This window comes from Gossypium arboreum, chromosome 1, assembly GCF_025698485.1.
Source record: "Gossypium arboreum isolate Shixiya-1 chromosome 1, ASM2569848v2, whole genome shotgun sequence".
NCBI classification, from domain to species: Eukaryota; Viridiplantae; Streptophyta; class Magnoliopsida; order Malvales; family Malvaceae; genus Gossypium; species Gossypium arboreum.
The window spans coordinates 122,602,991-122,617,164 of record NC_069070.1 but is presented as its reverse complement, the minus strand read 5'-3'; the positions used below and the strand labels follow the sequence as shown (position 1 = coordinate 122,617,164).

The 14,174-nt window shown below is 33.1% G+C and overlaps 3 protein-coding genes across 5 annotated transcripts; 1 reads left to right on the top strand and 2 right to left on the bottom strand.

The window, feature by feature from the left end:
- Window positions 1–860: 860 nt before the first annotated feature.
- LOC108482871 (phytolongin Phyl1.1) lies at window positions 861–3,131 on the top strand. 3 transcript variants are annotated; one of them, XM_017785959.2, is made up of 3 exons: window positions 867–996; window positions 1,373–1,479; window positions 2,134–3,131. In XM_017785959.2, exons 2-3 carry the CDS (start codon window positions 1,375–1,377, stop codon window positions 2,947–2,949), a joined length of 921 nt encoding a protein of 306 aa, XP_017641448.1. In that variant the 5' UTR covers window positions 867–996; window positions 1,373–1,374; the 3' UTR covers window positions 2,950–3,131. The 3 variants fall into 3 exon arrangements, with proteins under 3 accessions (XP_052887948.1, XP_017641448.1, XP_052887952.1); XM_053031988.1 differs by having other exon boundaries at window positions 861–996; window positions 1,373–3,131; XM_053031992.1 differs by lacking the exon at window positions 867–996 and having other exon boundaries at window positions 1,369–1,479; window positions 2,058–3,131.
- Window positions 3,132–4,538: 1,407 nt separating this feature from the next.
- LOC108482870 (uncharacterized) lies at window positions 4,539–6,855 on the bottom strand. Its single transcript, XM_017785958.2, has one exon. It carries the CDS (start codon window positions 6,667–6,669, stop codon window positions 4,675–4,677), a length of 1,995 nt encoding a protein of 664 aa, XP_017641447.1. The 5' UTR covers window positions 6,670–6,855; the 3' UTR covers window positions 4,539–4,674.
- Window positions 6,856–8,738: 1,883 nt separating this feature from the next.
- LOC108482872 (14-3-3-like protein) lies at window positions 8,739–11,060 on the bottom strand. The gene is made up of 4 exons (XM_017785961.2): window positions 10,441–11,060; window positions 9,781–9,903; window positions 9,122–9,238; window positions 8,739–9,040 (listed from the first exon to the last, which is right to left on the bottom strand). The coding sequence occupies exons 1-4, from the start codon at window positions 10,924–10,926 to the stop codon at window positions 8,981–8,983; spliced, it is 786 nt and encodes a 261-aa protein (XP_017641450.1). The 5' UTR covers window positions 10,927–11,060; the 3' UTR covers window positions 8,739–8,980.
- Between the last annotated feature and the right edge of the window lie 3,114 nt (window positions 11,061–14,174).

The window sequence follows — 14,174 nt, the reverse complement described above, 5'->3', positions numbered from 1 at the left end:
TTGAAGCAGTAAAACAAAAATAAAATAAAATAAATCAAATTATAATCTATTACTTTATTTATTCATCCCTGGTAATATTTTTTAATTTGATTTCTATTTTATTTTTCCATATTAGTTTTGAAATTTGATAACTTTTTTAATTTAATCCCTAAAATTAGATTTTATTAAATGCAGTGTGCCACACATTTGCTTGAAATTTTAAAAATTATATATAAAATCTAAAATTATTAGAACATTACAACACTTTAATGGAATTTAAGTTTAGGAGTCAAATTAAAAGAGACTACTGATCAGGGGGAATCAGTTCTCTAATTAGTAGAAATTTTTGAAGTGTCATCCTCTGAGCAGCCGGCCCAAACCTTGAACAATAGAGGTATTGTATCTGAGGTGTCTATGCTCGATTTTAGTCTCGAAGTTTTGTCTGGCGACTCCAATGTATTACCAATGTTCTAACCCTTTAAGCTCCTTTTAAGGCTTGGACTTCAACTCCACCAAGGCTGAAATGAGAAAACATTTTATTGGTGTACCTAGGCACTCCTTGATAAACTCCATGTACCTCTTTAGGCTCTTCTCGGAGTCAAAAGACAAAACCCCGAGATTAAAATTGAGTATAGACCTCCTGAATATAATATTTTCACTGTTTGATGTTTGAATTGGCTACTCAAAAGACGACATTTCAAAATTTTCTTTCAATAAAAGAGCCAATTTCCCCTCAACAACTACTAAGCTCTGGGGCTAATATGAAAAAAAAAAATTAATGACCAAAGTGAAAAATTATCACATTTAGGGACTAATCATTAATTTATCCCTTATTTACTCGTACAAGTTTAAAATACTTGGGTTTTTTTTCTTCTTCTTTTAAAGCAATAACTTAAATTCTATTTCAAGCATCAACTCCTCAAAGGCACTCTGGTCTTCTCTCAGTTCTTAATTTCTCCATGTAAAGCTTCAGTTCCCCCCTTCCCCCAGATTTTTGAAGATCATTATCGTTCACAGGTAATTAAATAACGATTTTAAATTACTAAAATGAACCCCCAAAAAAAAAAACGGAAAACAAAAAACCCTTTAATTGATCTGTTTCAAGAAATAATAATAATTGAGTGAAAAGGTCAAAACTTTTTTTTTTAGTTCGATTGTTATATTATGCTTGAAGTTAAAGGTTTTAAAGTGGATCTTTTGATTTTGGTTGATAATTATTTCTGGGTTTTTATTTTTTTCTTTTTTGATTTAAGTAATTGAATTTCTAAGAGAGTTTATGGAGTGTTGGTTTTTTTTTTTTAGAAATTTATCTATCAATCCATGAAATTTCTTTGATATTACGATTTGATTATTTTGTGATTGACTGATTTGTATATATTTTGTAAAATTACAGGTATGAGGAACTTCATTCTTGAATTTGAGTACTTTGCTGAAGATCTGTGTTGGTATTTTTTCGAAGCTTTCGACATTGTTGCTGAGGAATTTATTGCGTTCTTCCAGGTCTTAATTTCCTTCCTTGAGTTCTTATTTCATCTCTTGTTTTGCCCCATCTTGATTGCTTAGATTGTTGACGTAATTCGGGTTCGAAATCGGGAGTTTGTTCGTGTTAGTAATTGAAAGGTTCGAGTCCTTTTCGGTTGTGTTTTAAAACCTTGCCTGAGAGCTTTGTTCATCTCGTTTGCCTCATCTTGATTGCTTGGATTGTTGACGAAATTTGGGTTTGAAATCAAAAGCTTGTTTGAGTTAGTAGTCGAAAGGTTCAAATCCTTTTTTCGATTGTGTTTTAGCTTTGTTCATCTTGTTTTGCCTCATCTGGATTGTTGATGAAATTTGGGTTTGAAACTAAAAGCTTATCCAAGTTAGTAAGCGAAAGGTTCAAGTCCTTTCCATTCGTGTTTTAGCTTTGTTCATCTTGTTTTTCCTCATATGTATTGCCTGGATTGTTGACGAAATTCGGGTTTGAAACCGAAAGCTCATTCGAGTTAGTAATTGAAAGGTTCAAGTCCTTTTTGATTGTGTTGTAGTTCTGTTCATCTTGTTTAGATTGCTGTTGACGACTTTTTGGGATTTCGATATAGAATACTTATTTGATTTGGAGGAAGCTGAAGGTTTGAGTGTTTTTTTCCGGGTCTTGCTGTGATGGGATCGATTCAGAATACGGTTCATTATTGTTGTGTTTCGAAGGCTAACAGGACTCTATATGAATATAGTAGGGGAGATCATGAGATTGAAAATATGGCTGCCTTGTGTTTAGAAAGGACTATGTCGTTCCACAAATGGTATTTCGAGACTATAGGTAAATGGACTTTTGGGTTTTTATTCGAAGACGGGTGTGTTTATTTCGCGATTGCCGATAAAGCTGTCGAAAACCATGGTGTGCTTCGGTTCCTACAGCACATGAGAGAAGAGTTTAAAACCCTTGCTAGGAAAGGTTCGAGAAGTAGTTTCTCGGGTATGAGTTCGATTGGTGTCGAAGAGCAACTAGTCCCAGTTATTCAGCGCTTGATAACTTCTTTAGAGCAAGTTTCGCATAGTGACAATGATTGGAAAACCGAGGTTCCAGTATTGGATTATCCAAGTCACTCCCCATCTTCAAGCAATAGAAATGCCCAACTTGAATCTGCTAGTTCCACGAAAGCCCCTTTGTTGGGAAAATCAAGCAAGCAAGAGAAGAAAAATAAGGATCACATAGTTGCAGTGAGAGATATCGAGTTGGAGGAACATCGGAAATCAACAGATAGAGTAAAAACTGATTCAACCACATTAGATCCAAGTAACCAAAACGGAGCAAGTTCATCAATCACATTACAGAAGGACTTGGGTTCGACAAGGATCAGACCCGGATCTCAAAACATGCGTAAGAAATGGTGTCGCCAGGTGCGTATCGTTCTTGCCATCGATGTGGCTATTTGTTTAGTATTGTTAGTGATTTGGCTGTCAATTTGTAATGGCATATCATGCACCCGATAAATCATATTCAGATTTCAAATGCCACAGTCCCGGAGATCAGAAGTCGGTATGTATTTCGAAATTACTTATGTATAGTTTCATGGTGCTTATGTAAATCTTTATCATATTGTTTATTTGAGTGTTTTTAACACCATATTCTGCACTGCCATTTAATATAATGTTTATAGTTGCAGAGTTGAAAACGATGCCGTTTCTGCCTTGGATATACTTAAAAGTTTTATTTTAACCTGGTTTTCAAATCCGATCATTTCAGATTCGACATTCGGCATTCATCCGAGTTTGAATCCAAAATCGATAACCATTTAAATTAACAATATGGTCATTTTGGTTCTCTTTGGTATTTAAAATAATTTATAAATTTTAAAATATTAATGTGCTCAAATTAATCTTTTATTCCAAATAATGTTAATATTTACTATTTCATTTTGGAAACGAAATCTTTTGTTTTAAATTGTAATTGAAATAAATATTTTTCAAAACATTTTTATGCTTCTGGATTTCCTTAATCAGTTCAAAATCATTCTCCCCTATCTGGTTCGAACATCCTTGAATGTGACTACCGAATACCTGAGGGTTCGGGCCAAAGATGCCATCACATGAAAAAATGGAACATTTACAACAGGCATGAAATTAGCTCCAAGCAGAACTGTCTTGGACTAAGCAGTTTAACCGGCCTCAAAACAACAATGTTATTTCGACTTTTCATTTTGTCGTTAAGAAGTGCTCATGTCCAGCACTCGTATATTCGACGTTCACCCCAAGAACCAAGTCACATGATCAGACACACTAAACCCAAAAATAGATAACCGAAAAAAAAAAAAAAAACCTTGAATCTACCTCGTCTTGCATCCTCATGGAGGTATTGGATGCCAGTGTCGCCACAGCAGAGCGATTGCCGATGATTAAAATGTTTTCAACCTGCAAAAGGAATTGTAGACTATAAATAAGGTCTTTCATACCATAAGGCCTAAAGGACTATACGTTGTTCCCATAAGGTTTGGGTGGTTCGGTTCTTAATATACAATAAGAGCTGGAAACAACTTAAAGAAATGCCATTTTTGAAGTGACAAGAAGGCCAGAAATGCAGCTTCAAAACTAATTCCGGGTTAGTAACATTACCAAGTATCCAGTCAAGGTAAATAACTAATAGTTGGATAAAAGAGAGTGAGAGGACCCAAAGCTGCCAAGCAAGACTCACAAAGCAGTTAAAGCTTACATGACAAATACAAAGTTAAAGGATGGGCACAGTTCTGCATCTTTTAGATTGGTAAGCAAAAACCACTTACGGAAACATACGCATATAATGAGGAAAACATAAGCATCAAAAACTAAATCGATAAAGATCCATAATGATGAATTTTATTCTGCTATTAATCCACAATCCAGTGAAGCTTTCTCCAGAGAAATATTAACAAGCCTAAATAACTCAATAAAAAAGAACAGTCAGAGAACTTACCATCCATTCGTGCGATTCTGCAAGTATCACAGTAAGCAGAATATTCAATCTTCAACCTGGAAAATGTCTCATGGTATGTACAGTAAGTTCTCTAACCTATCTTACCAAACAGGAAAATAATGACAAAACATGATGATGCAAAATGTACAGTCTAATTCAGGTCAGGGAAGAACTATGAAATGAGATCCTTAGTACCTTCCATATAATTACAATACAATAAGCATACAATTAAAGCCACTACAACCGTGCGGGGATAAAACGATCTTACTTCACTCAGAAGCCTTAACTTTATCATCCCCGACAACTGAGAGTATAGGCAAACTACTGAAAAATTCATCTAGACCCTCGAAAAAACCGTTCCCTTCATTGTTATCCTCTTCCTCGTTTCCGGCATCATTCCCCTTACTCCTCCCTGCCACTGGCTCTTCTGCCTCGTTCCGAAACTCTACGTTCAAATCCAACTTCCCCAAAACCTTCGTTCCTCGTTTCATCTGCTTCCTTCTGCTTGATTCAGCAGTTGACACACTGTCCGGCACCATGGATGCACCAGTCGAATTTCCACCATGATCCGCATTAACTTGGTCATCACCCCCCTGCTTCATTCTCTCACTCTGTGGTTTCTTTGCATATCTCCCCCTAGATCCTTTCCCTTTAGAATTGTTCACCTTTTTCTCCCTCTTTTCATTTCGCCAATCATCATCATCATCCTCATTCTCGGAACTAATGCTCGAATCAGAGATCTCTACATATACATCTTGTTCATCATAAAACAGCTTTGGAGAAGACTTTTTGGTATTCATTTGTTTTCCAGCATTCTTGTTGTTAGGGCAAGCAAACATGGTCGAAATAGGTGACCAATTTGGGAAATTACCATTACGAGATAATCCTATAGGGAAAAAACCCCAGGAGCAGATATATGTGTCCTTTCCGTTCATCGGTGGCGGTGGTATCACAACTGCATGGAAAGCTCTCCTACAGTTCTTAGTTTGACACCTTAGCGTACAGTCCTCGTACACCTTCAGGTATTCACAGAGTGTGTAACAGTATGGACAAGCCGTCCAGAATGTCGGTTCCTCTGACTCAATAGCTTGATTGGCCCGAGTCACACCAGTTGGCTCTGTCTGAGCAGGTGGAGAAGGTATCACAACCGCATGGAAAGCTTTCCTGCAGTCCTTAGTCTGACACCTTAGTGTACAATTCTCGTACATCTTCGGATACTCAAAACGAGAGTAACAGTGCGGACAAGCTGTCCAGAAAGTTGATCCCTCTAACTCGGTAGCTTGACTAGCCTGAGCCGAATTGGTTTCCTGACTCGCACCAGTTGGCTCTACCCGACTATGCTCCTTAGTAGGAGTAGTAGTAGGAGTAGGAGCAGGAGCAGGAGCAGGAGCAGGAGCAGGAGCTGCTGAGTGATTAATCTGACCCATCCGAGTCAGCTCAGTCTGATTAATCTGGTTTTCCCCAACAGCCTCAGGTTGATTAATGGGGGTAGTCCGTGTTGGCTCCGGCCAACTAATTTGGCTCGAACCAACAGATCCCGTCTGGTTAATCTGACTCGGCTGAGTTAAACCAGTCTGATTAATCTGCCTCGTCCAAGTTGACTCAGAAGAATAATTATTTAAACCCAACTGCTCCCCTCCTTCTAATGTAGCATTTCCATCACTGTTATTATCTCTAGGGCTTCTCACAAACAGTGATTGCGTAACTTGCGCTTGCGTTTCTTTCAACGGCGTTTGCATAAATAGCGTTTGGGTTTCTTTCGGCGGTGGTGGTTGCTGCATAAACAGCGTCTGCGTCTGCGGTTGCGGTTGCTGAACTTGTGGCTGTTCTTGTTGATAATGTTGCTGACCGAGTTGACTCACATGACCAAACTGAAGAAACCTCAACTCATTATCGTAAATGAGCTTATTAGAAGGATTCGACAGCACATTCCAAGCTTCAGAAACGAACCGAAACGCTTGATCCGCAAAAGACAACGTGTTCTTCACAGGGTTCAAGAGAATCGCGAGTTTCCTATACTGACTCTCCACAACTTCCATGGATTGAGTTAAAGGAACGAGTTGGAGGATACCGTACCAGTCACGAGGGTTAGATTGAGCGGTTAAGAGAGTGTCGGTGACAGCTAAGATTTGGTCGGCGAGGACAGGTGCCGATTCTCGAGCTCGGATCGCGAAAGTCCTGGTCCCGTGAAAGTCGCCGGAAGCGAGTAGCTTCGCCGCTATAGTTAGCCATCGCTCCGCCTCGGTGGTGTTGCCGTCGTCCATTTCTACCAGTCTTTTCTCTCTCCAGGGTTTTTCCGTTTCTCCCTCTTTCTTTTTTTTGGGAAATTCTTTGTTTGGTAACGAAAGGACAAAGCTCGTGGTGTCTGGGTTTTTTTTGGGTGGACGAAAAAGGACAGATTTTTCAGACAATTAACCGGAGTTTATGGTTGGCTTGGATGAGATATAAATAACTGTATAGGTGTATTATTGTCATTAAAAATTTAATGTTAAAAAAGGTAAATTCAAAGTTGGATTCATAAGTTTTGATATTAGGCATAAAAATAAAAATAAAAAATTGCAATTTATTCTATTCGATTATATACTTTTATCCTTTACAGTTAAATACACTTATTTTTATCACTCAATTTTAATAAAATTTTATTTTCATCACTCATTTTATTTTTAAATTTTTTATTCTTTAAAAATTAATTTTAATTTTTTAGTAACAAAAATAACTTAGAAATTTTACAATGAATATTTGGATTAGAAACATCATTTCATCTTTTAGTTTTTTTTTCATTTTAGCATTAATTTCAGTTTTCTTTTTCAATAAAAGTGAAGGAAAAACCCTCCAAATTTTACAATAAAGTACCTAAAAACAATTTAATTTTAAAATATTGCACCTGCAATGTAAAAATAATATTATATATATAAATATGTTTTGAAGAATAATTATTTTTATTAAAGTAAACTAATATGGTTCTCAACCCACACTTTATCTATATTATTATTTAAGTTCTTACTTGAGTTGGTATTACAAGTCAATTAAATACTACATATTTTAAACCACACTGAATTGCATATATTTGCAGTTAGTGAGATTTGAACCATATTAAATTGCATTAGTAAAAACTTTAATTTATCACTAAATTAAAATATTATTTTAATATATTTATACATTTTAATTTTATTATACACACTTTATTACATCCATCAATTGTATATCTAAACAATTGAATCTAATAGTTTTGTTTAAATACTTTACATATTTTATGTATTATTATTAATTAATTTTAAACCATATATTTTATTATTTATTGTATAGCACACATTTATATTCAAAATTTGTGTACGTTTCAATAAAATTTCTAATACTCTTTATATGCTTAAAATTTAATTGATACGTCTTTTATATTCAAAAGTTTAATCTCTTAAACATAATTTCAACCAGGACTAAGTAATGGTTTGGACGTTATATAAACAGAAGTTATGCGAAAAGTGGGGGTCGTTGTAGGAGACTTATTAATTGAATTTTGTAGAGTTTATATAAAATATAAAATAAAATAAAAACAATCTAAAAAAGAAAAATATTTTGGAGGCTACTATCTTAAAAGAAATTATCTATTTTTATTTTTATTGTTAAAAACTAATATTATTGACAAAATAACTAATAATCTGTTACATGTGACATGTGACAAGCCACATAAGCCTCACACTGACGTATAATGATTTATTTGTAATGGTAAAAATGACTAAAAAGTTTAACGGAACCACTACTTTTTGTCAAGCTTTTAGTAGAAGAGTCAAATGCAATCTAAGCTTTGTAAATGAAATAAGGTTACAAATAATTCCCCACCTACAATTAACTCGTGGGAATAACCCAATCAAACACATTATATATATATAGATGTGTCCAACCCCGATTCCCTCTGCATAATCGGACATAAGTATGATAATAAGATCATCCAAGAATCCTCCAAATGCATGAAAAACAATAGGAAATATTAAATATACCTATACCCATCACGTATTGATACCCAACACTAGTACTCAAAGCCTAGTAAAATAATATAGAAAGACCAAGCAGTTGGGATTCATCCCCAGGAAAAGACAGGCCTTTTTTTTATGTGAGACTACTCTGTATTCAAGGGTCACATTGGATCCGTACTAAATTCGGAGTAGGGTTGGAGTCCTACCAGCACTGTTTTTTCCATCCACAAGATCCGATAGGTGTCGGATCCAGGCAAAGGACTTCGATAACAAACATTCAATTGAAAATAATAATCACAAACATCCAAGTGATTGATCCAATGCAAGCAACAGTAGTATCAAAATCATTAAGCTTAGAAAAATATCTCAAATCATCAGTTCCATTATTGTGAAGTAAACAATTAGGAAATAGTGCACAATGCCCCCACTATAATTAGAAAGCTTCAACTAAATATATATATGGCGAAATTCCAAGAAACTTTTAGCAGTATTTTCAAGGTTTTTTTTTTAAATATAAAGCAAACTGAAGGGATAGTGGGACCAATCAACTTCTCCATACAAAAACAACCAGAGAAGTAAAATACTAACTCGAAGATTAGGGATTTTACTGTTGTTTCTCATCCTCAGGTTTGGAGGCTTCTTTGATTTCATCGGTTCCATCCTCCTAAATAGTTAAAAAAACAAATAATAGTTAATAAAAGAATTCGATATATGAAAAGTTAAAACCAACTGTGCGCATTCTAACCTGCATATCCGAGGTCCACAAAGTAAGGTTATCACGAAGAAGTTGCATTATCAGAGTGCTGTCTTTGTATGAATCCTCTCCGAGAGTATCAAGCTCCGAGATGGCTTCATCAAAAGCCTGAGGAAAATAAACAGAAATTGTTGACTAAATAGAATTTGAATACAAAAATAAAGAGCAAATATAGATTTGTAATGATTTATATTTACTTGGACTCCTTGGGTAAGTATTGTATATGGGTATGTTTCCGATGACATGCAAGTTTTTCCATATATTTGCAAGATCATTATCTCTAGGGTGAACTAAAGTAGAAGTCACCCAACTATTAGTAAATTTCTTTTTTGGTCACCCAACTATTATCCCCAGTTGGCTAATGTAAAAATGGAAACAACCAAAAATCCAAGATAGTTGAATAACCATTTTGTAACTTGTCATAGTTAGGTGACTAAAACAGAAAAAACCATAGTCGGGTGCCTACTAATGTAGTTTATCCTTATCCCTATATCCAAATATGTATGACACGGTTGGGAAAATGAAAAGCACAAGTAACAAAGATAATACAATTCAGAAGTATAAACCCCCAAGCTCCCCTTCTCGAATGTTTTAGATGACCAACGTGAATATAGTCAGTAAACTAAAATTCCAAAGCTTTGTTATCCTACTTGTTTTGCAAGACTGCAAGCGCGGTCAGGAGAATTCAAGATCTCATAGTAGAAGACAGAAAAGTTCAGAGCCAATCCCAAACGAATAGGATGAGTTGGAGCGAGCTCGGAAACTGCAATGTCCTGAAAGAAAGCAGAACAAAAGGATGCTGGTAAAAGCAATAAAAGACTGGAACTATGGATAAAACACATAAATCATTATCACTTCGGTAAAATCTTCTATTAAAATGTAAAATCAGATCCAAAGGCAAATCATTAACAAGACAAGAAAAGGATCAATAAATTGAACCACCGAATATCTTTGTTTGAATTGGATTAGTACAAACTACTGAACGCATTTTGAAGTTTATGCCGTGTGGAGTCTAAGAGGACTGACTGTGGTTCAGAATTTTAGATATAAAAACACAATTTTGCTTTGGTCTAACAGGAATTTCAGTTACTCAAATCATACAAATGGTGGAAACCCATATAATACTAATTTAAAACCCATAGTGTTGAGATCATTTTCTTCTTGATAATTTTCATAAACTTTCCATTGTAATTCAATGTTATGTCTTCTAAGCAATTCAAAGCAGATCCAGATCTAAGCACAAATTTATTTTAAAAAATTACATCAAATCAAGGCAAGGAAATGAACAAATTACGAAAATGAGCACAAACCTGAGCAGATTTATACGCAGAGAGCGTATTCTCAGCAGCGGCTTTCCGGTCATCACCAGTCTTGAACTCAGCCAAGTACCTATGGTAATCTCCCTTCATCTTCAGATAAAAGACCTTGGAATCTCCGTTCCCGGCAGCCGGAACGAGCTTCTCTTCGAGAAGCTTCAAAATTCCGGCACAAATATCAGACAACTCAGCCTCGATCTTGGCCCTGTACTCACGAATGATGGAGACATGATCGGCGTTGCCACGTCCTTCCTCTTTCTGCTCGATGGAAGAAACGATCCTCCAGGAAGCACGGCGGGCGCCGATCACGTTCTTGTAGGCAACGGAGAGGAGATTCCGTTCCTCGACGGTAAGTTCGTCGGGAGCAACGACGGACGAAACGACGGTTTCCATGAACTTAACCATCTCCTCGTAGCGCTCGGCTTGCTCGGCGAGTTTCGCCTTGTAGACATTTTCCTCACGTGGTGAAGTAGCGGCCATGGTGATTTTGGGGGATGGTGGGATGGAAAGAAAATTTGAGAGGATTTTTCAGAGGGATTTGAGAGGTTGTGTTTTAGAGAAGGGAAAGCAACTTTTGACTTTTTGTTTCTGTTTCTTTTCCTTTTTTCTAATTTTTGGTAAATTACACCTAAGGCCATTTGATTATTAGTAAGTATATGTTTTGATCACTTAACTTCAAAAAGTTACAAAATGGTTATTAAATTATTTGAAAGTTTTCATTTAAGTCACTAAACTATTAAAATTGTTGTTATATGACATTCTTTGTTCGAACCACTTATACCAATTGAAAGCTCTTCTTCTCATTCTTTTCTACAGTTCAGTTTTTTTCATGAAACAATTTTGAACATTATGAATTTGCAAGCGAAAATCCAAACAACGTTTTTCTCCAATCTTTGACACTAACTGTCAGATCGACTTGGATCTAAGATATGTTCTTCTACTTGCCAATAAATATTGATCCACCGTACTGAGCATCAAATTGTTGCTTAGATCTTACTATTCGGACTTTAAAAAAAACTTAGTGAAAACTTAGTGACTTAAATAAAAAAATTCAAATAGTTCAATGACTTAAATGAAAACTTTTAAATAGTTTAATGACTATTTTATAACTTTTTAAAGTTAAGTGACCAAAACTAAATTTACTAATAGTTAGTGACCTTGGGTGTAGTTTATCCTTTAAATTTTTATTATTTTTATTTGTTTTTCATTCTTGAGATAAAAGCCACATTTAGTCCTTAAATTGGTAATTTTTTAAATTTGGTCCCTAATTTTTTATCCAAGTTACTACATTAATTATTTAACTAGACGTTTTTTCCCAAATTTGGTCACATGATAGCGTAGCACTCAAAAATTGTGTCATATCATTAACTAAAAATGGTATTTTTATTAAAAATTAAGTGATTGTGTGGCAAAATCTTATAATACCATATCATCACATAGACCAAAATTAAAAAATATTGTCAAGTTTAAAGACTAATATAGAAAAAATTTAAGGGCCTAGTTGAGAAAAATAGCCAAGTTGAAGGACTAAAGATTCCCTTTTCTTTTTTCTTTTAACTTGAGCATAACAATTTGGTATTTAAAATTTTATTTTGTTTCAATTTGATACCAAAATTATCTCTTCTATTATAAAATTTAGTCTAAAAATTAATCATGTTAATGGTACATCCAAGTAATGTGAACATATCATGTATCTTCCTTTTTCCGTGTCATGATGATGTGGCCATTGATCGTAGTCCTTGTTTAAGGAATTTAACCTCTATCTCTAATTGCACTTTCACCCTTCTTGTGGAACCTACAACTAACATGCCAACCGCATCCTTTGATAACCACACCCTATTCCCATTATCTTTTTTTTTATAAAGATATTTTAATATAATTTCTGAATTTTAAATTTTACAATTAAGTCCTTTTTATTTTAAATAATTAAATTTAAAAATTAAAATTATTCTAATTATTTGAAAAAAGTTAATAACGTGACACTTTGAGATTGTTTCATATCTTCACTTGAAAATAAAATTGCTATATAAATTTTCAAGATGTAGTACAATCTTTGAAGTGTTGCGTACAATGTTCTAGTAATTGCACTAGTGGTTAAACCAATCAGACCATTAAATTTCGATTTAATCTGTTTGATCTGCTCAATCGTTAAATAAAATTAATTAAGTACATAATTAAAAATTCATTAAAATTTTAAAAATAAAAAATTATTAAACTAGTTCAACATCTTCAACTATTGTTTCTATCCTAACTTTCGATTTTTATTAGTTTCAAGCAATTTCTAATTCAATTGGTTCAACCCCTTAATTTGGACTAGTATATCTCAATCCAATCAATTTGACAAAAACCAAATTCAATGACCAAAATAGATATAATGTCAAGTTTAAGGGCCAAAATTTACATTATCTATTTTATATAAATTTATAAAAATATGAAAATATTTAAATAAAAAAATCACGATTTCCAATTATTTTATAAAAATATTCTTATTTTTATCAAAATACGTAATTTTTATCCACGTGGCATAATTATGAAGTATTTGAAATAACAAATGGTTGTATCATTTGTGTCGGCAATGGGAAGTCAAATGAATTAATAAAAACAACAATATTCGGTTGCCTAAACATATGTGGACCATAATTTAAAGTAAGGTATATATACCTTTTATTAATTAATTTTTATATTTTTAAAGTTTCTTCTTATAAAAGTCCCTCTACGTTGGATCGGTTTTTTTTAATTATTCATAGTAATTCGGTTCGACATAGTTTTTTTCTTTCTTTTCATATTAAATTTAAGTCTTGGATTCTTTTATTTATTTTAAAAATGGTCATGATTTTTATATTATTTAATAAAATTTTAAAAATTTTGTAATAAAAATATTTTTCCAAATAAATTAAAATAATTTTTACTATTTTAAATATATATTTTTTATATCCTAAAAATTAAATAAAAATTCAAATTGTATCAAATAAATATAGTTTTTAACTTATTATATTGATTTTTTCCGTAGAAATTAAGAATATTCTTGATGGACGGTCTTCAGGTGAGAGGAAAAGAAATATACTTACCACGATCTAAAATGTTCTTAAATTAGATTTTTATAATCATTTAACTTATTGTTAATTAGATAATTATTTGAAATTTCTCAACCGTAACTAAAAAACGCAGTATTTAATTATTTGATTAAATATGTTGATTGAGGCTTAATTTGATTGTCATTAATATTGTTACCTATACGTATGACGTGAGTTTAAGTGTGCTGAAACACGTTTATCCTCATATTTAAGGGTAAGAATGAGTTATGAGTAGTTTTAAAATTATATCCACTTTAAAACTTTTAAACACTTTCGCAGTTGAACTAAATTTTCAAAAATAAAAACTATTTGGTTAAATATATATAAATTATCTTAAATTTTGTATATTCTTAAAATTCGATTATAAAAATTTAAGTTATGAAAAGAAAATAATTAAGAATTTAGAATAAAAATTGAAGTTGGATTAACTTAAAAGTGGAGTTTTTGTTAAGAATATAAAAAAATACTTTACTAGAAAAATGAAAAAAAAAAAAGAAAAAGAAAAGGAAATGTGAATAGAATTTGAAAATAACTTATTTTCAAAAAGAAAATGCATCTGATTCTTACTCTGTATTCTATTAATAAAGAATAAAAAGTTTGGTGGAAAATTTTACTTTATTTAAATAATATTTATAGTTTTATATTTATATTAAA

What these genes read in the sequence shown, in the direction of transcription:
- LOC108482870 (XM_017785958.2), bottom strand. Translation starts at nt 6,669, where the DNA reads ATGGACGACGGCAACACCACCGAGGCGGAGCGATGGCTAACTATAGCG.
- LOC108482872 (XM_017785961.2), bottom strand. Translation starts at nt 10,926, where the DNA reads ATGGCCGCTACTTCACCACGTGAGGAAAATGTCTACAAGGCGAAACTC. An exon ending in CTGCGTATAAATCTGCTCAG is followed by an intron (nt 9,904 to 10,440) that starts GTTTGTGCTCAT and finishes GCTTTCTTTCAG; the next exon opens with GACATTGCAGTTTCCGAGCT. An exon ending in TGTGGACCTCGGATATGCAG is followed by an intron (nt 9,041 to 9,121) that starts GTTAGAATGCGC and finishes TTAACTATTTAG; the next exon opens with GAGGATGGAACCGATGAAAT.
- LOC108482871 (XM_017785959.2), top strand. Translation starts at nt 1,375, where the DNA reads ATGAGGAACTTCATTCTTGAATTTGAGTACTTTGCTGAAGATCTGTGT. An exon ending in AATTTATTGCGTTCTTCCAG is followed by an intron (nt 1,480 to 2,133) that starts GTCTTAATTTCC and finishes GGATCGATTCAG; the next exon opens with AATACGGTTCATTATTGTTG.